This window comes from Xyrauchen texanus, chromosome 24 (genome assembly GCF_025860055.1).
Source record: "Xyrauchen texanus isolate HMW12.3.18 chromosome 24, RBS_HiC_50CHRs, whole genome shotgun sequence".
Classification (NCBI taxonomy): Eukaryota; Metazoa; Chordata; class Actinopteri; order Cypriniformes; family Catostomidae; genus Xyrauchen; species Xyrauchen texanus.
The window spans coordinates 41,022,599-41,046,374 of record NC_068299.1 but is presented as its reverse complement, the minus strand read 5'-3'; the positions used below and the strand labels follow the sequence as shown (position 1 = coordinate 41,046,374).

The window sequence follows — 23,776 nt, the reverse complement described above, 5'->3', positions numbered from 1 at the left end:
TCAATAATGTCGACAATAAAAATTATTATTTTTTTTTAAATTTCATTGTCGAATTGTCGAATTTCTTTTAACACAACATGAGATGTTTTGAAACGCTAATGAAGACGCGGGAGAGCAGCACTTCAGCTCACAGTCCAGACGCACTCCAAACTTTCCACACAGATTAAGCTGATGTAGATCGCAGAGTATTATAATACAAACATGCAAAATAAGTAAACACAGAAGCAGTGTCATCGTGAAATAAAGCGGAGCCATACCTGGTGTTCCGCTTGAGCAAAACTTGCCTGTCAGAGATCAAAAAGGAAACACTCCGCCATTATATACTGTATTTAATGCATCCTTTATTAAAATAAAGTTTGAATAATAAAGAAGCGGGCTGAATAAATAAGCACAAACTCCAAAACTGGCATTTGTCTGTGCGGTCAGAACCGTTTACACAAGTCGCGTGAAAAAAAGAGTTTCACACTGTCTCGCGCGGAGACGCTCATCACTGGCGCAGGGCTCGCTGCAGATAGATTTTGTTTACAGTGATTGCTCGTGAAATAGTGAATTATAATATCAGTGTCACGGTGTGTATCTTATGGCGAAGAAAATCTGCGATATGCAGCTCTGTAAAGTAGAAAGACTTTTTTATGAGTTAAAGATGGATCGATATCAAGTGAACAGAAAGGTGTGCCCATTATACAATGCAAAAAATATTTTATTGATTTGTCTTTTTGGTTTGATTTGCAATATAAATATCTAAAAAAGTCCTTATGTGCATTTACATTAGCATTATACTGCAGAAGAAAAAAATGTTATCTGAAAATGTTGAATATAATATTTAATTAATTTTTATATTTAAATATTTGAAAATATCGCAAATCATTAAAACAAGGTGCATTTACATGAGAAGCAACATACAAGTTAATTAGACTTGCTTTTAGAGAATAGATCTTGAATATGAGTATATTTTGTCTTTACTGCACTTGCAGTAGTAAAACATATACTTGTATTTAAGATACATTCTTTTAAAGCAAGTCTAAATATCTTATATTTTGCTTAGTAAATGTATATTGTTTTAAGGATTTTTAGATAATGTTAAATGGAAAACAAGACAAAACTTGCAGTGACATTTTTTATTAATTAAACAATAAAAATCCAAGTAGTTTTTCCCTTTAATTCAGTGAATGTAATTTAGAGGTATTTGTAAAAGATGATTTTGTCCTCAATTGTTGTTAGTAAGCACGTTTAATACAACCTTTTATGTCAGGGCACAAGCTGAATAGTCAGTTAAGAGCTAATGATTAATCGTTGCAATAATCACCCGAATAGTCGAATATTCGTTCTAATAATCATTAGATTAGTTGATTATAAAAACAATCGTTAGTTGCAGCCCAATCTGACATATTGTCGCACAGCGTGCCATGGTGATATCAATGCACAGTTTGACATGCAACAATCATAAAGGACTATTATAAATCATACAGTGTGCACCGCCTTTAGATAGAGTAAGAACAGGGAATCATAGAATCTGCACTTCACCTCACAGGCAGATCCATGAAGCTTCCCTAGATGGATGGAGTGTCTAAGTTACATTAATTAACTGCTGGTGTGCCTCAAGGTTCAGTGCTTGGCCCTTTCCACTTCTTGAAATACACCACCTCACAGGCCTCAATAACAAAGGCACACAGCTTCTCCTGAAATTCAGATCTACTTGCCATTCCAGCCTGATAACCCTGTGATCTCAGTTTACATCTATGCCTCCCTTTAAGATATCTCTGTCCAGATAAATATCACCACCTTCAGATGAACCATATGAAGACAGACTCCTTGTCATCCCAGCAATCTCTTCAGTTCACAACAACATTACTGTGCAGCTGGGTTTAACAACACTAACAACACTGGGTGTGTGAAAAACCAGGGCAACTGTGAAAACTGAAAGATTAGAAAGGACAGCCTTTATTATGTAATTTCTCTTTATTTATTCAAGCTGTCAAACCACAAAAAAATAAAAAAGCAAACTTGTTACAGAAACATTGCTTTTACACAATTTATCTCCTAGCCTAGGCTTTAGTAAATGTCCCTTGATAACCATTTTTTAAAGATTTTGTTTTGGGTCAAATTTAATGAAAAACTAATTGTGTGGTGCTTGGTGGCGGGAATACATTTTAACAACCCCCTGAATTGTAGCTGTGTGCTGAACAGCAAAAGCTGTGCGCTTACATTCATAAAACATTTGATGATGCTGTAAGTTGTCTGCTTGTTGTGTCCGGTGTTATACCCTTAAGTCAGATTAGCAAGGGCATTTGTTTTGAAGGCTTGAGTTTGAAGTTACCTGAACAGGTGAACTCATGCTTCTGGACCTCGGCTACGTTGAGTCCTCGCAGGGGAGCTGATGAGCTGCACTGGGTGAACAGACCGATGGTTGGCCGCTCCCGCAGCCACTGGGACAGCCAGGCAAGATGACAGTCACAGTTCAAGTTATTGGAATGCAAACGGCTGAAGATGGAAAAATTAAAACATGAATATTATGTTAAGGACGTACTTCTTTGAAAGTGACTTGCTTATGACAAGCATAAACTACAAAGTAAATGAAACAGCATGTGGTAAAATTGTTAATGTGGTGATGGGGGCGTGGCTGAGTGACGTCTGTAGAGAGAGAGGCCGGGAGAGGAAGAACGGTAAGGATTGACACCTGTATGGGAAATTACCTCTAACAGCTGTTCTGTGTTGCAGTGAGAGCTGGAGAGGGATAAAGAGGCAATCCAAACCGCCGGAGGAGGGAGAGAGAGACACACGCAGCATTGTTTATGTCTGTGTATTTATGGTGTGCTGAAAAGAAAACTTTTGATGTTATGCTGAAAAGTGTGAAAAATAAAGAATTTAAGTTGGACATTTATTAAGGGTGTAAATTGGATGTTTCATCACGGATCTTATATTGATTCTCTTGGCCTGCGATCAGATATTTGCAGATACTTCAAAGTTTGCCGTGATACGATTTCCATTTGATTCGATACAGGGCCCTGTGATGGATATTCAAAATTCTGTTACAGTTAACTGGGATAAATCTTAGTAGGGGTGTTGATGTGTAGATATGTAAAGTCTTATAACTGATGCTAGTGCTGAGCAGGTGATTTATCTTTCCCTCGTCAGTGCTGTTCAGAATGTCGATGTTGTCAAGACGTTTCACATGATGGTTGAACTGCTCCATGGTACTTTAAAATAGCAAATTCTAATGTAAAATTCAAATGGGTCGCATGCACAACGATATCGATGGAAGCCTGAATTAATCGCGCATGTGAAGCGCTCTGCATTTGTCACGACAGCTCACATTTTAAGGAGTGCCCAGTTGACGCGTCCACTGATCTTGTCACTGATCTGGAGCTCGGGTTTCGCAGGAAGCCTGGTTGACGTGCGCACATGGATAGCAGCGCGCAATTTGGCTTCAAAGACCCTGCACACATCCTTGTCCCACATGAAAAGCATATTTAGCGCTCATAAAGTCAAACAAATGTAATAAGGTTGCTTCATCGCCTGACGGTAATGCGTAATGACATGGCTGACATGAGAGTATTAAAATAAAGGTGCATCTTTAAAAAATGTCTATATCGATATTTCAAATCAAATCAAATCAAATCAAATCACTTTACTGTCACACTACCATGTACACAAGTGCAACAGTAGGTGAAATTCTTGTGTGCAGTTCCGAGCAACATAGCAGTCATGACAGTGACGAGACATATACCAATTACAGTAAACAACATACTTACACAACACAATTTACATATCAAATGTTCACATAATTACACAACACAATAATTATATACAATGCACAGTAAACAATACACACAATATACAATACACAATATACAATACAATAAGTAAGGAGTATTTGAAATATATATATATATATGAAGTAGTATATTGTGGAGAATATGTTGACAGTCCAGTGTGAGATTATAGATGAATAAAGTGCAGTGCTAATTATTGATCGTGATAGATCAAGTGTTCAACAGTCTGACTGCTTGGGGAAAGAAGCTGTCATGTATTCGGCTGGTGCGGGTCTTGATGCTGCGATACCGCCTGCCTGATGGTAGCAGTGAGAACAGCCCATGACTCGGGTGGCTGGAGTCTCTGATGATCCTCCGAGCTTTTTTCACACACCGCCTAGTGTATATGTCCTGGAGGGAGGGAAGCTTACCTCCGATGATGTTTCTGGCAGTTCGCACCACCCTTTGCAGGGCTTTGCAGTTGTGGCCGGTGCTATTGCCGTACCAGGCGGTGATGCAGCCAGTCAGGATGCTCTCTACAGTGCTGGTGTAGAACCGTGTGAGGATGTGTTGGTTCATTCCAAACTTTCTCAGCCGTCTCAGGAAGAAGAGGCGCTGGTGAGCCTTCTTCACAACGGCCTCAGTGTGGACGGACCATGTGAGTTCTTCAGTGATGTGGACACCGAGGAACTTGAAACTGCTGACTCTCTCTACCGGTGCTCCATTGATGGTGATGGGGCTGTGTTCTCCGTCTTTCCTCCTGAAATCCACCACAAGCTCCTTGGTTTTACTGACGTTGAGGGAGAGGTTGTGCTCCTGACGCCAGCATGTCAGAGTGTGCACCTCCTCTCTGTAGGCTCTTTCATCATTGTCAGTGATCAGACCTACCACCGTCGTATCGTCAGCAAACTTAATGATGGTATTGGAGCTGTGTGTTGCCACACAGTCATGTGTGTACAGTGAATACAGTAGGGGGCTGAGAACACAGCCCTGCGGGGCTCCAGTGTTGAGGGTCAGTGATGAGGAGATGTTGCTGCCCATTCTAACCACCTGAAGTCTGCCTGACAGGAAATTCAGGATCCAGCTGCACAGCGAGCTGTTAAAGCCCAGAGCCCGGAGTTTCATATCAAGCTTGGAGGGCACTATGGTGTTGAATGCTGAGCTGTAGTCAACAAACAGCATTCTCACATATGTGTTCCTTTTTTCCAGATGGGAGCGAGCAGTGTGTAGTGTAGATGCAATGGCATCATCAGTGGAGCGGTTGTTGCGGTAGGCAAACTGCAATGGGTCCAAAGAGGGGGGCAGAACAGAGCAGATGTAATCTCTGATTAACCTCTCAAAGCATTTGCTGATGATGGGGGTCAGAGCAACAGAACGCCAGTCATTTAAGCAAGTGATTGTGGCTTGCTTTGGTACAGGCACAATGGTTGATGTTTTGAAGCATGTGGGGACTACAGACAGGGAGAGGGACAGATTGAAAATGTCCGTAAAAACACCAGCCAGTTGATTCGCGCACGCTCTGATGACGCGGCACGGAATGCCGTCTGGACCCACGGCTGTTCACCCGTCGGAAGGATCGGGTTACATCCACAACAGAGACGGAGAGTGAATCAACCTCTGTAGCGTCAGCCGCGAGTGCTCTCTCCGCGAGGGCGGTGGTGTTGTCCTTGAAACGAGCATAAAATGTATTAAGTTTGTCCGGGAGAGATGCAGCAGTGTTCACAGCGGAGTCTTTATTCCGTTTGTAGTCCGTGATGGTATTAATTCCCTGCCACATACTTCTAGAGTCAGTGGTGTTGAACTGACCTTCAAGTTTGTGCCTGTACTGGCGTTTGGCTTCACTGATAGTGTTACGGAGGGCATAACTGGCTTGTTTATGCTCCTCCGTGTTAGAAGAATTAAAAGCGGAGGACCGCGCATTGAGTGCCGTGCGAACCTCGCCGATAACCCATGGTTTCTGGTTGGGGTATATCCGTATTGTTTTGGTCGGAATAACATCCTCTACGCACTTCCTGATGAAACACGTTACGCTGTCAGCGTAAACCTCGATGTCGTCATCAGAGGCGGACCGGAACATCTCCCAGTCCGCGTGATCAAAACAGTCTTGTAGCGCAGAGTCTGATTGGTCCGACCAGCACTGGATCGTTCTGAGGGTGGGTGCTTCCCGTTTCAGCTTCTGCTTGTAAGCGGGCAAAAGCAGAACGGAAGAGTGGTCCGATTTGCCAAATGGGGGGCGGGGGAGGGATTTGTAGCCATCCCGGAAAGGAGAGTAACAATGATCTAAAACCCGGTCCCCTCGTGTGTTGAACTTTATGTGTTGGTGGTATTTTGGAGCGATTGTTTTGAAGTTGGCTTTGTTAAAGTCCCCGGTAACAATGAAGGCAGCCTCAGGGTGCGCGGTTTCCTGCTCACTTATACACCCATACAGTTCCCTGAGTGCCCGGTCTGTGTCAGCTTGTGGGGGGATGTACACAGCAGTGATGATGACCGCTGTGAATTCCCTCGGTAGCCAGAATGGTCGACACAGAAGCATGAGATATTCCAGATCAGGAGAGCAGAAAGACTTGATGAAATGTACGTTCCTCTGATCACACCATGATTTGTTGATCATAAAACATACACCACCACCTCTGCTTTTACCGGAGAGGTCTTTCACTCTGTCCGCTCGGTGCACAGAGAAGCCCGTGATTTCGATGGCCGAGTCTGGAATCTCCGCAGCCAGCCAGGTTTCTGTAAGGCAGATAACACAGCAATCTCTCGTCTCTCGTTGGAAAGAGATCCGCGCTCTCAGCTCGCAGAGCTTGTTGTCCAGAGACTGAACATTTCCCAGTAGTATACTGGGTAACGGGGGTCGATTTGCACGACGTCTTACTCTGATGAGAACGCCGGCTCGTTTTCCTCTTTTCCTTCTGCGTTTCCGTGGCTGGGCAGCCCAGACAAAGGGCTCCGCCGGCGTGTTTGTAAACAGCGGGTTGGCATTAAGGAATTTGAAGTCCGGTTTTCGATGTGAAATTGTAGAACCAATGTCCAAAAGCGTTTGGCTGTCGTAAACAATAAGGCAGCCAACATCCAAGACAAAAAAACAAAGAACTGTAAACAAAACAAACAATAAACCGCAGTGTTGTAACGGAGTTCGCAACGCAGCAGCCATACTCGGCGCCATCTTGAGAGTTGTATCAATATCATTGGATCGTCGTTGGTTATTGGATTGATGCATCGATCTAAACCAATGTATCATTACACACCTAACATTTACCCAGCACTCACTTCTTCCTTCACGAAGAGAGCAGATATCTGTCACAGTTCACAAACTGAATTTCAACATATTTGCACATTTCATAAATGCATTGTGTAAATACATATGCACAGACAATACATGTTTATTTCTGATGTGGTTTGCAGCTGACAGTGGTTTCTGGCAGAGCTTCAGGACTAATGTGGCCCATGGCGTTTCACCAAGACTGCAAGGAATGAGCATGTGGGTGTTTATTGCTGTTTATCTGTGCTAGACTGCCAACTAAGATGGGGTGCTCTAACCACCATACAGTTGCCCTATAAAATATAATATGTAAAATCATTTAAAAGCAGATAGTATTCAAGTAATCCCCTAAATCAAAGCTGTGTTATTGTAAATTAAATTGAATGGGATGAATTTAATTAAACTGAAAAGGTTGATCGAAAAATTTATGTATTCACAGAAAACAATGGCATCATTTCTAATCAAACTTATTCGCAGAAAACTAACTATCCTTTCTGACTCTGAGCACATAATGTTTGAGATTGGCTTGGGTGGTGTGTGTGCATACATCATTTGTGTGTTATTTCTGTGTTGTGTGTGTTACTCACAAGGTCCTTAGCTTGGGCATGTGATTGAAACTTGACACTGGAATGCTGCTGATGTTGTTGTTGTTCAGTGTTCTGCAAAATATCAAGAAGATCATTAACAACCAATCATGTCCCAGGATCATAATTTTCGCCAAACGTGTTTATTTCAGGTATTAGTTCTTTATGAATGAGTATGGTGAAACTGGCCTCTGATCAGTATAAGACTGTCACACTTAAAACACATAACATTGCACAGGTTTATGATGGATGGGAAAGACTGAGTGGCTCTCTTGTTCATGTCACATGTTGGTATTTTGAGACTCTATTAAATTCATGAGTGTTTCTATAGTAATGAGATGACAGCAATACGTTAGGTGTGTGTGTGTGTGTGTGTGTGTGTCTGTGAGATACTTACAGAACTTCCAGCCCACGTAATGCACGGAAAGCTCCGTCCTCAATGCAACTGATGTGATTCTTGTCCAACTGACTGTTCAAATATTCAGAGAAACAACTGTTCATAAAATTCACTGTTCATATAGTATTGTCTCTTTTACTGTAGTGTTGTGTTTGAGGTTTGCTCACAGGTTCTTGATGTCCGTAGCTCCACGGAAAGCCTTTCGAGGAATAGCCTGGATGAAGTTCTCACTCAAGTCTCTGCAAAAATACCATATAGTAATGCATGTAATTTAGAATTGACATAAACAACATTAATTACATGACAGGTACACACATCAGCCATTAAAATCATAATTAATCTAATATGCTTTTTTTTAGTTTTCTGTTCCTGAATACACAATGTCAAATCTTCATTGGAGGCTTCAAATGAATTTATTTCAGGAATACAAAGAAATCACTCATATTATTCAGAAATCATAAATAATTAAAAAACTATTCTCCCAACACAGACAAGCTCTGTTTTTACATTAGATGCATCAAAGCATCCAGTGTTAAGACACTCCAGGTGAAGGATAGTATAATGACCATTAAGGCAAGAGCTCTACTGCATCTGTCACAAATGTCTCACTTAAATGCATTTATAATGGCTGGTAAAAAGTTACGACTATACGGATCAGCAAATCTAATCGAGACCTTATTTTCTTCACTTTTCATTGTGCTGATAATTGGTTTTAGTTGAACTTTCACTTCATTTTACAGTTTTCACTTCATTTAAATAGTTTTTATTTAGCACTTCTCTTCCATTCAGATCTGAAAAATAAAATAAAAAATTGTGTAAACACGTAAATTAATTGTTGCGTATTGTTGCATAAGGCGTATGTGTCTTTCTTTGTCAAACATATGCGTGCACAAAAAAGGATCAGCTTCAAAAATAGAATTAGGAAGTAATCAAAAATCTAAACTAATGGATACAGACATGTCTGAGGCAGCTGTAAATCAGCATCCTAAATCCTGTTAGCATGCTGAGCACAAAGGTCTCGGGGTAATCTTAGTGGATTTCACGCTTGTGTTTAAGAGGCTAATTAAGTCTCTGAACACGCTAATGAGAGTGCTGGGAAGACAATACACTAAGTCTTTTTTTCTCTTCCTTTCTCTTATCACTTTTGAAACATAATGCAGTAATTATTGTAATTGGGAGTCTTTAACTGGAGTCTTTGAAATGGAGCTTTAATTGAGCTTTCTTCTGTAAATTTATTAGTTAGTGTACAAAAATGTTTTTTGAAAGACCAGCACAGACATATGAGAGGGAATTTATATCTTGTGTTGTTTGCATAGAAACCTGCTCATTCTACGTTTAAAGGCATTTGCATGTATATACGTTTTTACATTAAAGCCAGAAATGTCTCCAAATTAGCAATTGTGAGTGGGTTTAAAGTAGTCAGAACTAACTGTTTTGGGTAGCCATGTTGGTTAGAGTGCTTGGCTCCAAGGGACGTGTCAAACGGGTGGCACACTGGTTTTAAGACCCTCATTATGTAGAGTAGCAGTCACTGCCCCATTGATCTCATCAGGGCTTCAAATAGGGGGGCTATTTTCATGGTCCGAAGGTTTGTGAGGCTAGATATCAGTTTGCTATTTTTCACTGTTGAAGATTTCAAGAAAAAACTTTTAACACTTTTAGTTAAACTTGTTACAAATGTCATTTAAAATGACCTACTGTATGAAGCACTGGGTTCGGTTTTGGTCACCCAAACCAGTAATAATATTAGCCACAGCAAAATACTCATTTGCTTTGTCCACACTGCACACCGTTTTTTTTGTTTTTCACATCTTTAGGACTGACTGTCCACACAGTCATTGTTCAGACAGAGTAGTCAACTGTCAAGAGGGTTGATATTGAATAGATAGATGAATAGATAGAGGAATAGATTTCTTTTAGCAATTGAGATCACACTAGGACCATAACTGTTTTTGACACCTGTGGCAATATGACCCGCTCACTTAATCTCTCTATAATAGCCTATTAATCATGTTTATGATTCAAATGAAAATGAATAGTTGTTTATTAAGCATTTATAACATTTGAGTGTCTCACAAGTTGACAAGTGTTGCATGTCAGTCGGTCAGTGTGCACGTCAACATACAAACGAACACTAACCCCCCCATAACCTGGAATCAATTCAGGCACTGTTTGCATATCAGTGATTTGCATTTGGAAATATATTATTAGTTATCAGTAAACTATATATTACCCCTTAACAAAGGGATCCAGGGGCAGATTTAGGCAATGGCGACATGGACAAGTATTCTTTTTTGTTTATAGTGTCGACGTAATTTAAGTTTCAGTAGCTGAGGCTTCTCTATCTTTCATTCCTTATATATTTTTCATTCTGTAATCCTGAATACTACTTTCTGTAAGACTCAGTTTACATGCACGTAAGAAAACTGCTTATTCCATTTTTTTTTTTTTTTTTTTTTTAGAAAAGCGTGGCTGTTTTCCGTAAACCAATTAAGGGCTTATACGAGAAAGAGATTAAACACACCTAGGTTTTCTGTCAAAGAATGAGGCTCATGTGGCCAGGTAAATGCATAAGAGGCGATAGGTTATTGAAGAGTGAGCATGATCGTATTCACTCTGAATAACCAGGGGAACACCAGAGTATAAAAAAATTCCAAGGTCTTACAAGATTTAACAGCAATTCTCCCAATAAAATACTGCTTTCAGGATTTTACTGTAAATGCAGGCTATGCCATTTTCTGTTATAACACAACAAATTAATGTAAAAAAATAAATGACATAATCAAACTGCATAGTGGGTGTAACCCGCACAAGACGAGACAGTCACAATGTAGACAAAAACTGCTTTTTTTGAAAGAGCAGGCAAAAGTACAAAAGGGCAAATCCAGAGAAGAGTAGTAATGGGGAGCGATAAGTCGAAGCCGGGGAATCAGGATATGGCAAAGGGGCGAATCTACAGAAGAGTGGTCGAGGAAAGCGTAAGGTCGAAGCCGGGGAAATCAGAATCAGTATAACAAGTAAGTAGAATAAGACAAGTGAGTTGAATAGACAGGGGAGCTAGGGGAACACTAGAGCTGGCAAAGCGAAGGGGTAAACTAAACAATAACCAACACGAGTGAGACGAAAGGGCAGCGTATAAATAGGGGAAAACGAACAGTGCAGGTGAAACTAATAATCGAGTGATTGGGACGAGTGTGGGTGAAACTAATACTCTGGTGATTGGGAGCGAGCGTGAGAGCCAGAGGGGGGTGATTGGGAGCGAGCGTGTGAGCTCGAGGAAGCGGAGCGAACTAGAGGAGCGGGGTTCGTTACAGTGGGGTAATTGTGTTTAATTTGAAGTCACCATTATGGTGTTTAGTTTTCCCTTTGAATGGGAACTTTGACTTAGTTAAAGTAAGTACATTTTCTCCAAGCTGATGCAATTGTATTTTAAGAACTGTGCTGCAGGGACAAAATTTGTTAGACATTCTCTAAGTCTAATCAAGATGTTTAGTCTATGCTATATTTTGCATTTGTAGAATGAAAAAAAAGTTCAATCAAACAATGAGGTAGCAGTGCTTGCAATGCCATGCTGTGATGGGATTGATCTGTTATTACACATAAACGTTTAATAGAGTTGCCAACCAGGTACGCACAGCTATCAACGCTCAGCGTACAAAACTCAACAATGGTGTCAATTAACAAACACTGCGGGTTAAAAAATATACATTTGATAATTGTGATTGTACAATACAGCACTGCCTGTTCAGAATCAGATCAGAATCAGAATCAGAATCAGCTTTATTGCCAAGTATGCTTACACATACAAGGAATTTGTCTTGGTGACAGGAGCTTCCAGTCTACAACAATACAAACAATACCAAAAACAGCAGCAAGACATAGGTAATTAAAGACAAAAAAGAACACAATATAAATAATTATACATATACGTACATACACTCACCTTCATACATACCCACATACACACACGTAGTGCAAATCTAATACAATCTGTATATAAAGAACAAAAAACAGTATATTATGTACAGAGCAATGTAAGTAATGGCAGAAGTGGATATGTTGGATAATATAAATTAAAATTAAAATTAAACTGTGTATTGCACATCATTATTGCTCAATGGGGCAATTTAATTGTTCATTAAATGGATGGCCTGAGTGAAAAAACTGTTCCTGTGTCTGACGGTTCTGGTGTTCAGAGCTCTGAAGCGCCGGCCAGAAGGCAACAGTTCAAAAAGGTAGTGGGCAGGGTGAGTGGGGTCCAGAGTGATTTTACCAGCCTTTTTCCTCACTCTGGAAGTGTATAGTTCTTGAAGGGGGAGGCAGGGGGCAACCAATAATCCTATCAGCAGACCGAACTGTCCTTTGTAGTCTTCTGGTGTCTGATTTCGTAGCTGCACCAAACCAGACATTTATTGAAGTGCAGAGGACAGACTCAATGACTGCTGAGTAGAACTGTTTCAGCAGCACTGGTGGCAGGTTGAACTTCCTCAGCTGGCGAAGGAAGTACAACCTCTGCTGGGCCTTTTTCACAATGGAGTCGATGTGTATCTCCCACTTCAGGTCCTGTGAGATGGTAGTGCCCAGGAACCTGAATGACTCCACTGCTGCCACAGTGCTGTTCAGAATGGTGAGGGGGGACAATGATGGGGTGTTCCTCCTAAAGTCCACAATCATCTCCACTGTTTTGAGCGTGTTCAGCTCCAGGTTGTTTTGACTGCTCCTTTCTATATGCAGACTCATCATCATCTCGGATAAGGCCAATGACAGTGGTGTCGTCTGCAAACTTCAGGAGCTTGACAGAGGGGTCCTTGGTGGTGCAGTCATTGGTGAACAGGGAGAAGAGTAGTGGGGAGAGCACACATCCCTGGGGGGCACCAGTGCTGATGGTACAGGTGGTGGAAGTTAATTTTCCCTGCCTCACAAGCTGCTGCCTGTCCGTCAGAAAGCTGGTAATCCACTGACAGGTAGAGGTGGGAACAGGGAGTTGGTTTAACTTAGTCCGGAGTATATCTGGGATGATTGTGTTGAAAGCCGAGCTGAAGTCCACAAAAAGGATCCTTACGTATGTCCCCGGTCTGTCCAGATGTTGCAGGACGTGATGTAAACCCATGTTGACTGCATCATCCACAGAACTCTTTGCTCGATAAGCAAATTGAAGGGGGTCCAGAAAGGGTCCACAGTATATGTGGAGTCACAGTATACAGTTGTCTTTTAATTGTAATAAATTGTTGAAATACTACTGTAAAATATAGTGTGAAAGTCATGAAACAAGTAGCCATGAATTTCCTTTAAACTCACACTTAAATGTTTACAGTGTAAGGGAAACTTACCGAGCAGCATGTATATGGTGGTAAAGAGAATGCAGATTTCAAAGTGCATACAAATGCTGATACTGCTTTCGTGTCTTAAGCAGCTTTCTCTTAATGAACAGCTTTTTGGTGTCCATGTAAACATGCTTAATTATTTTAATGAAAAGTCAGTCAAAATTATTTTTGTGGTAATCAACATTATGCCACAAATGTTGTCCACTGAGTGTCATTTTCATTGAACCTGGAATATTCCTTTAAGTAGTAAGCAGGTGGCGGTTCAAGACCATTTTGACTGGGGGGGCCAGGGTGGGTGTAACATTCACCTTGTCCCGTTTTGCCCTTACTCTTTTTTCCCCTTTTTCTCCCTTTTGGTCTTGCGTAGTTTTACTTTCGTCCCTTATTTAACTCCACAGTCCCCTTGTTAGCGTTCATGTTCTCTGTTATTAGTTTCACCTGCACCCGCCCCCTCTGGCTCTCGCGCTCGCTCACTATCATCAGAGTATTAGTTTCACCCGCACTCGTTCTAATCACTAGATTATTAGTCTCACTTGCACTGTTCGTTTTCCCCTATATATTCACTGCCCTTTCGTCTCACTCTTGTTGGTTATTGTTTAGTTTACCCCTTCGCTTTGCCAGCTCTAGTGTTCCCCTAGTATCCCCTGTCTTTTCCTCTCGCTTGTCTCGCCCCTTTGATATACTCTGATTCCCCGGCTTCGACCTAACGCTCCCCTGGACTACTCTTCTGTGGATTTGCCCCCTTTGATATTTACTGATTTCCCGGCTTCGACCTTATGCTCCGCTTGACTATGCTTCTCTGGATTTGCCCTTTGTACTGTTGCCTGCTCTTTCAATAAAGCAGTTTTACCCCGACATTGTGACTGTCTCAACTTGTGTTCGTTACAGTGGGTCTGGGTGTGCTTATAGGTGCAATTGTATTATACCTTAAATGTCCCCTGAACACATATAAAACATAATCTGCTGTTTTAATATTTGCAGACATTACATTTTGGAAAGACAACCAAAGATTTACCAAATTTGAGTAAATGGGAAAAAAAAAATATATAAACAAACATTCTGGTTTTACCCACAAACTGTAAATCATGTTGCCATGCTGTTCTTTAGAGTGACTAATGCCTGAACCCAACAGTACCAATATTAATCTGTATATAGGTTGAACTTAATAAGGGTTCCAATTTTATGTTTTTAAGTGTATTCATAATATATTTTCCTTTGCAAGAACGGTGTGGCCCTGTAAAATGCCAGCTGCTGTTTCTTCATACCAGTTTCTTCACATCTGTTCCTGTGTGTTATTTCATAATAGTCGCTCGTTTGTTTTGCCCAACTTGCTGCACTACATTTGTCTTGTTTCTGCATTGTAGTGCAAAACATTCAATTAAAGACAGTGAAAATATTTTTTTATTTTTAAATCATCATTTGTTTGACATTTTGTTTCTCCTACCCGTGCTCTCTGGAGCTGACAATTTTACAATGATATCTTTAGCACAGTTGGGTTAAATAATATATCATACAGGCATAAAACACTGAATTCAAATGGTCAATGCTTGTTGTAGCTGGAGAAGTATGTCTTATGTTTGGTCTATTTACTATGATGTGGGGTCACTGAACTCTCAGTGGGATGGAAAATGAGAATACCACTCTCTTACCATTCTACCACTCCAATTTAAAGGGGCCATTGGGGGGGCCTGGCTGATTGACATGGGGCAATAGCCTACCCCCCAGAACAGCCCTTGGCAGTAAGAAATGTTGTTGTATGGGTGTTGTATGGTACCTTCCCTTTACATTTTGACTGACTTGGCATTGTTTTCTGACTTGTTCATTTTCTGATTTAGCGTTGGATTTTATTTTGTTGTCGTTTTATTTTACACTTTCCGGAAACCATAATAACTAATATATTCAGGTTAATTCAATGATGCTAAATTATATTTCTAAATCAATTTAAATGTGGTAAAATTTAGATTTTACCACATGAAGCAAATTTGTTATGTTAACATAATTTTACAGTGTAAAATAAACAGGGTTGTTTAAAATCAGCCTTTATCTACTGTAATCTTTTCGAAACTGTACCAAAACATGCCTACATGATTGACCTGTAATAAAACAGTACTATCAAAGCTATGAATGCTACTGATGCAAGTCTGAATAATGAAATCTTCCTCAGGGAGTGGAGACTGTACATTGTATATAATTGTATATAATTATTGTGTTGTGTAAGTATGTGTACATCTGATATGTAAATTGTGTTGTGTAAGTATGTTGTTTACTGTAATTGGTATATGTCTCGTCACTGTCATGACTGCTATGTTGCTCGGACCTGCACACAAGAATTTCAACTACTGTTGCACTTGTGTACATGGTAGTGTGACAATAAAGTGATTTGATTTTGATTTGATTTGAGACCAAGCTAGGAATTGTCTGAATGTAAGTCCAGTTACCACAGTGATAACACAAATAGCTTTCATTCCCTCAAGATTTGAATCAACAGTAATGCCTTGCTGATAGTTCTTACTTATTTATGATTCATTCACATAAATGCAAGGTTTCCTTTAAAAAAATCTGAAAATCTAAACAAAGCTTACATACACTGAAAAGAAAATGTTTACCTGAAAGGGGCTTCATGTACTGACATCTAAATTAATTGGATTCAGCCAAAAAATTTGTGTGTGTGTATATATATATAATATACATATATTTATATACATACACACACACTGGTGGCCAAAAGTTTGGAATAATGTACAGATTTTAATCTTATGGAAAGAAAGGGATACATTTATTCACCAAAGTGGCAACTGATCACAGTGTTTAGTCAGGACATTAACAACATGAAAAATTACTATTACAATTTGAAATTAGAACTTAAACTACTTCAAAGAGTTCTCATCAAAAAATCCTCCACATGCAGCAATGACAGCTTTGCAGATCCTTGGCATTCTAGCTGTCAGTTTGTCCAGATACTCGGGTGACATTTCACCCCACACTTCCTGTAGCGTCTTGTCATGCACCTTACAGTCTAGTTGATCCCACAAAAACTCAATGGGGTCCATAACACTCTTTTCCAATGATCTGTTGTCCAATGTCTGTGTTTCTTTGCCCACTCTAACCCTTTCATTTTCTGTTACAAATTTATCTTTTTCTTTGCAGCTTTTCTCTTTTCTTCCTATAAGGCCTGCACCCCTGAGTCTTTTCTTTACTGTTGTATATGAACTGGTGTTGAGTGGGTAGAATTCAATGAAGCTGTCAGCTGAGGGCATGTGAGGCATCTATTTCTCAAACTAGAGACACTGATGTACATATCCTCTTATTTAGTTGTACATCTGGTCTTCCAAATCTTTTTTTTTTTGGATTGTTGCACTAATGTTTGAATGTGTTTATCATTTTATTTTTGATACACAATCTATTTTTCCTAATATGTAAAAATGTCAAATGTTAATATGAGTGGATTGTCTCTCTCCACGTGGAATGTGAATGGTTGGGGCCATAAAAAGAAGGAAGGTTATTTTGCTTCTTAAATGTAAGAAATATGATATAGTGTTTCTTCAAGAAATGCATCTTTCCCCACAGGAAGCTGAAACATTTGGGAAGCTATTACACTGATAAGTAAGCATCTACAATTCAAATGTCTCAAACAGATTAAAGATAAATTAGGAAGTCATAATTGTTTTAGCAGAAATTCAGGGGCAAATGCTGATTTTTGCTAATATTTATGCACCTAATGCTAACATTGATCAGGGCTTTTTTTATAAATCTTGATGGGATGTTGCAAGCCACTGGCACCCCTCATGATATAATATTGGGAGACGACTTTAATCTATTGATGGACTCAGTCCTTGATCATAGTGAAGCAAAAGTGTGTAAGCCCCCTAGAGGAACCTTAAACATCACAGGATGTGTAAAAACAGCTCTTATGGATATTTGGAGACTTTTGAACCCATCTGGTAGGGACTATAATTTTTTTTCATCAGTTCATAAGATTTATTCTAGAATAGATTTTTTATATATATATCTAAGTCCCTCGTTTCATCTGTTGTTGATTGCTCAATTGTAAACATCTTGTCTCAGATCATACCCTGGTGAGTTTTGAGATGCCACATACAGAGAAAAAGAAGTCATATAGTTGGTGCTTTAATGTATCCCTTTTACAAAATCCTGAATTCCAACAAATGTTCAAGGCTGAAATCAATGTTTATATGTAGACCAACTGGTCCTCAGTATCCTCTGTGGGCGTGGCTTGGGAGGCACCTAAGGTGGTTCTTAGGGGTCGGATCATACAATATGCCTCATTCATCAAAAAATCCAAAACACGAGAACTCGTGGAGTTAGAAGGGAATATTAAAAGTGTCATGGGAGAGCTGAAGCACCTAATGTCGTCTGATGGCCTCATAGAATTGACCTGAATGAAATACAGATATAACACTATTTTGTCGCGGAAGGTGGAGTTTTGGCTATTCAGGGCAAGACAGTCATACTTTGATTCGTGGAACAAAGCAGGGAAGCATTTGGCTAGCTATATAAAGCAGAGAGTGTCTTTTTGATATTAATAATGCTTTTAAAGAATTCTGTCTTGATCCTCTATAGTTCCACGTCTTCGTCAACTGATGAACGTATTAGAAACTTTGTGGAACCATTAGAACTCCCTAAACTGATGACTGAGCAAAAAAATTCTCTTAATTCTGAGAGTACCTTGGAGGAGCTTGGTGAGATAATTAGGCCTTGCCAGGGGCCATGCGGCTTTGCAGCAGAATTTTTTAGATCTTATGCTACAGAACTGGCACCACTTTTGTTAAATTCTCATGGTGGCGTAGTGAATTTCCTCAATCCGGGTGGTGGAGGATGAATCACAGTTACTTGCCATGAAGGCTTTCACATCTTCATTATGTAGTTTATTACAGTAACTGCAGCCATAACACAAGTCTGATGATGTCTGGAAGTGTATAGAGAGCTGGAAATCCCATGTGAGACATGCAGAAAAATTGAGAAGGTCTTATCACAAAGTGGCTGGATAATGGATCCATTGTCATAAAAAGGGAGAGTAATCCAGCCACTTCTGTGCTGTAGCAGCAGTTGACCATGATGAATCTAGCAACAGATCTGTGTGTGTGAAATGATTATCACTGGCTCCTCCCTGGGATTAGGGGTTATAGGCTAATTATAGAGACTAATGGCACACCTCAAAAGGTGCTTTTTAATCTAAGACTCTAGGTCTCTTTTGGGAGACTTTCAGCAGCAGCTGAAAACAAAACAAAAAAAAAAAATAAAAAATATACTATGCGTTTTAAAGTAGGACCATATGAATGAATGACTCCTTGAAACCTTTCTAATAGTGATGGGAATTGAAAGCTCAATATTTTGTCAATCAAGTCTCAAAGAAATGGCATTTATCCAAAGATAATAGAGCTTCTTATGTATATATTGTTTATATGGATATTATAACTGAAATATACCAAAATAATTGGAATTGAAAAATAATCTAATAAAAAAATGGTTGAAACACCCAGCTCCTACCACTTTCTGCTGATTATTTAGATTTTATTTAATAAGCTATATATTTATTTTATTTTATTTATTTAATAAAATGAGTTTAATAACCACTAATTCAGTTTGTTCTAATTGTATGTTTCACAGCTCACATGGCCAGGTATTTTTTTTGATGTTGTTGATGAACAAATGTCATTACCGGCAACTTCGCCTTCTCATTTTCTGTATTAGGGAGATTGCATTATTAATGATAACGTTAAATTATATTTAGTCTTTGGTACACATCTGTAACGTATGACCTTGTCTTGTTTTACTGTTTCCCCTTTGTTTTCCATTTGTGTCACTTTTGTTACTCCATAGTCTTCACTTTTGACCCGTCTGTAACTCCACAGTCTTGTTAGCCCTCGTTTTCATTGTTCATTGTTTTCACCTATCCTCGTTAGTTTCCCATTGGTTTCTGTTCATCACCTTATTATGTTATTTTGAGTTCTGTTTGTTCATTGGTCCTTTTTCGTATTTATACCCTGCCTGTTTGTTCAGTCACTGTCGATCGTTGTTTTGTTAGTGAATGTTTGTATGTCGTTAAGCCTGCTCTGTATTCCCTTCCCGAGTTCTCTATTTCTGTTTATTTCCCCATTGTGGGTTTTCCTTTGTGTTTGTTTATTTAATAAAGTTACTGCGTTTGGATCCTCAACCTTGTCTCCTTTGTCTGCCCTCGTCCTCATCCGTGACAGAACGATCGACCGCATAAATGGATCCAGCAGTTCTACGGGCTAACTTCCTTCTGCTCAACCTCAGACAAGAGGACCGTCCGATTGAGGAACACGTTGGCGTCTTCCTCGAGCTGGCGAGTGTCTCGAACTTCCCGGACTCAGCCCTGGTGGCCTTCTTCAGGGGCAATTTGAACACTTCCTTGAAGGAGCAGTTGCCACAGGACACGCAAGGCTGGACTCTCGGCGACTTCCTTGGGGAGACGTTACTGGTGTGCGGCTCGCCACTCACTGTGGGCGTTGCTGAGGAGGACTTTACCTCACCACCCACAGGGGAGACCCTTCAGCCATCCCTGGCGCTCCCAGTCACACCAGCTCCACATGTCAGCGAGCAAACCCCCACGCCAGCCACTTCCACAGAACCCACACGGTCAACCTCGTCTGCCCGGAGGAGGAGGAGAAGACGAGCTTCCGCCTCCCAGCCCACGCCTGCCCAGGTCTGTGAACCAGAGCCAGTGCCTACAGCCTCAGTCGTCAATGAACCAGTGCCTGTAGCCTCGACCGTCCCCGAGTCAGCGCCTGTAGCCTCGACTGTCCCTGAGCCAGCGCCTGTAGCCTCGACCGTCCCTGAGCCAGCGCCCGTAGCCTCGACCGTCCCTGAGCCAGTGCCAGTAGCCGTGACCGTCCAAGAGCCAGTGCCTGAAGCCTCGACCGTCCAAGAGCCAGTGCCAGTAGCCGTGACCGTCCCTGAGCCAGCGCCTGTAGCCTCGACCGTCCCTGATCCAGCGCCTGTAGCCTCGACCGTCCCTGAGCCAGTGCCAGTAGCCGTGACCGTCCAAGAGCCAGTGCCTGAAGCCTCGACCATCCAAGAGCCAGTGCCTGTAGCCTCGACCGTCCCTGAGCCAGTGCCAGTAGCCGTGACCGTCCAAGAGCCAGTGCCTGAAGCCTCGACCATCCAAGAGCCAGTGCCAGTAGCCGTGACCGTCCAAGAGCCAGTGCCAGTAGCCGTGACCGTCCAAGAGCCAGTGCCAGTAGCCGTGACCGTCCAAAGGCCAGTGCCAGTGGTCGTGCCCGTCCAAGAGTCAGAGCCTCCCTCAGCTCCGCCTTCTGAGCCTCCCGAGCTTTCCAGAGCTCCGCCTCCCGAGCTTTCCAGAGCTCCGCCTTCCGAGCCTTCCGAGCTTTCCAGAGCTCCGCCTCCCGAGCTTCCCAGAGCTCCGCCTCCCGAGCTTTCCAGAGCTCCGCCTCCTGAGCTTTCCAGAGCTCCGCCCCCCGAGCTTTCCAGAGCTCCGCCTCCCGAGCCTCCCAGGGTTCCACCTCCCAAGTCTCTCGAGCCTCCCAGGGCTCCGTCTCCCAAGTCTCTCGAGTCTTCCAGGGCTCCTCCTCCCGAACCTCCCAGGGCTCCACCCCTCAAGTCTCTCAAGTCTTCCAGGGCTCCGCCCCTCGAGCCTCCTACAGCTCTGCCTCCAGAGCCTCCTGAGCCTCCTACGGCTCCGCCTCCCGAGCCTCCTACAGCTCTGCCTCCAGAGACTCCAGAGCCTCCCGAGCCTCCCTCGGCTCCGCCTCCTAGGCCTTCCTCGGCTCCGCCTCCTACGGCTCTACTCCCCGAGCCTCCTATGGCTCCGTCTCCAGAGCCTTCTATGGCTCTGCCCCCAGAGATTCCAGAACCTTCTAGAGCTCCGCCTCCCGAGCCTCCTACGGCTCCACCTCCCGAGCCTCCTACAGCTCTGCACCCCGAGACTCCAGAGCCTCCCGAGCCTCCCTCGGCTCCGCCTCCTAGGACTTTCTCGGCTCCGCCTCCTACGGCTCTACTCCCAGAGACTCCAGAGCCTTCTAGGGCTCTGCCTCCTGAGCCTCCTATGGCCCCACCTCCCGAGCCTCCTGGTCTGTCTGTCTGCCCCCGGTGCCATCATTTTGTTTTCTATGGTTTTTGTCTTGGGTTTTGTTTTTTCTTTTTTGGATCGTCTGGGATCCGATCCTTAGAGGGGGGCAATGTAACGTATGACCTTGTCTTGTTTTACTGTTTCCCCTTTGTTTTCCATTTGTGTAACTTTTGTTACTCCATAGTCTTCACTTTTGACCCGTCTGTAACTCCACAGTCTTGTTAGCCCTCGTGTTCATTGTTCATTTTTTTCACCTGTCCTCGTTAGTTTCCCATTGGTTTCTGCTCGTCACCTTATTATGTTATTTTGAGTTCTGTTTGTTCATTGGTCCTTTCTTGTATTTATACCCTGCCTGTTTGTTCAGTCACTGTCGATCGTTGTTTTGTTAGTGAATGTTTGTATGTCGTTAAGCCTGCTCTTTATTCCCTTCCCGAGTTCTCTATTTCTGTTTATTTCCCCATTGTGGGTTTTCCTTTGTGTTTGTTTATTTAATAAAGTTACTGCGTTTGGATCCTCAACCTTGTCTCCTTTGTCTGCCCTCGTCCTCATCCGTGACAACATCCTTGCTTTTGTGTCGATGAAGGGTTACTTGTGGTACTGTGGGGGTACTTGTATGTAAACCTTTTTGGGAAATACTGTACTAGGGTAACAGCAGACTAGAACAGACTATAGGGCTAGTGTAACATGAGTCTCCACATGGGTCTCTTGGCCTGTACCAATGATGCCAGAGCGAACTTTCGATACCACCAATCCTCTTGTGACCCATTTAAATAGGTTGCATGACATTTAATTGTCTTTGATCTTTTTAAATAAACATCTTTAATGTACTATGTTGACATAGTCTAACTTTTAGAACTTTCCCTCTGGAGTCCAAAAAAGAACATTCATTGAAACTACTGAGAATCTGTTGATGTTCTCCATCCAAATCTTTATTGTATGGAAGTACAGATATGCTAACAAGGAAGAAGCTCCTATCAGCTGAACACCAAAACAGCAAATGCAGATCCATCTCAACATGTGCACGACTCATTCAAACATATTTGTGGTAGATGTTTAAAATTGTTATCCAAAACGTAAAATCTCAGGAACAACTTCTGTCTGATGTCTGGCTGCTCAATAAATAATCAGTCTTACCATATAATATTGAGATTCTGTACTGTACAATCATGAAATAAAAATCTCTCCAGGGGTTCACCACTTCTACCCTTGTACTCATTTCCATACAGTACTGTTATCTGCTGTATAATTCTCAGTCATGACTAACTGCAGCCTGTGCCAGCCAGACATCACTTTAGTCTACTACACTGGACATCAGATGATGAACTAATGCCAACTCCAACTATAAGACATGGGATACTTCATATGCCACAGCCTGAACCTTGGACTAAGGATGGATCTCACTGAAATGACCTGCCGGTTGAAATACATTTTTCAGGTGTTTGGATCACAGTAGTGGATTGATGCTGTACAGTCCCGACGGAATAAGTCAGATTGTGGTGGTCTGCTACATCCTCCGCTATGTACTCACTAAGAACCAGCCTGCTAATTGCATGTAAATTACGCCAGCGTAGATTTTGTGGCCTCGTTTGTGCCATTGCCTAATTTGCATCATTCATTTCGCGGATTGGGATATAAAGCAGCGCAGACTAATAAACCGGTGCTTTTAACGGCCGCACTTCATTCTTAATGATTTCACCACAGAGAATTCTATGTAAACGCTTACTGGTTGAGCTATGATTTTATATTATTAGTAGAATTATTAAATTTTATAGTAAAGTCTCTATCATCTAGATAAGGACAAGGGATATCTTTTAATCATTTTGTTTCTTGAGTAATTTTTTCTTGTTTTAGGGATGTTTAGATATTGCTGTCAGAAAAAAGACAAAAATACTTTTGCATGAAATAATTTCTGCCTATAATCTCATTGTTTTCTCTGTTTTATGTTTCCTTTGTAGACTTGAGCATGTTACATGATGCTAAAAAGACAATGTAAAGAGTTCCTGTATTGATAATTTCAATGTTCACATTTCATAATTTGCCATCATTAAACTATGAATTTTTGTATAGTGGAATATTTTTTTCTATGAGATCTGATTTTTCCTCTATTTCTGAAGAAAAAGAAAATATCTGTGATGAGGAGGAGGGCATGGCTGGTCATGAGGGTGCATGGTTGGCGCTGAGTTGGGCTAATCATCCGGGAGGAGAGATAGGGAGCCACATGCGGCCGCTATGTATGTGTGTGATTCAAACTTGCGTTGACTGTTCAGCCAGTTCCCACCTCCTCCTTGCCCACCTTCCTGTTACAATATAATTTTTATTTTCAGTGTTTAGAATATTTCACTTGTGATGACATACAACCAAACAAATAATTTGACGTTAGACTGAAATA

At 41.5% G+C, this 23,776-nt stretch overlaps 1 protein-coding gene across 2 annotated transcripts in view; it reads right to left on the bottom strand.

Annotated features, from left to right (window-relative positions):
• Positions 1–23,776, bottom strand: part of LOC127617534 (slit homolog 1 protein-like) — a 117,662-nt gene that overhangs the window by 46,873 nt on the left and 47,013 nt on the right. For both annotated transcript variants that reach the window (XM_052089493.1, XM_052089495.1), the window contains exons 5-8: positions 8,160–8,231; positions 7,993–8,064; positions 7,599–7,670; positions 2,318–2,481 (exon numbers count right to left, since the gene is read on the bottom strand). In XM_052089493.1, coding sequence (XP_051945453.1) covers positions 2,318–2,481; positions 7,599–7,670; positions 7,993–8,064; positions 8,160–8,231 — 380 coding nt within the window. The remainder of the gene's footprint in view (positions 1–2,317; positions 2,482–7,598; positions 7,671–7,992; positions 8,065–8,159; positions 8,232–23,776) is intronic.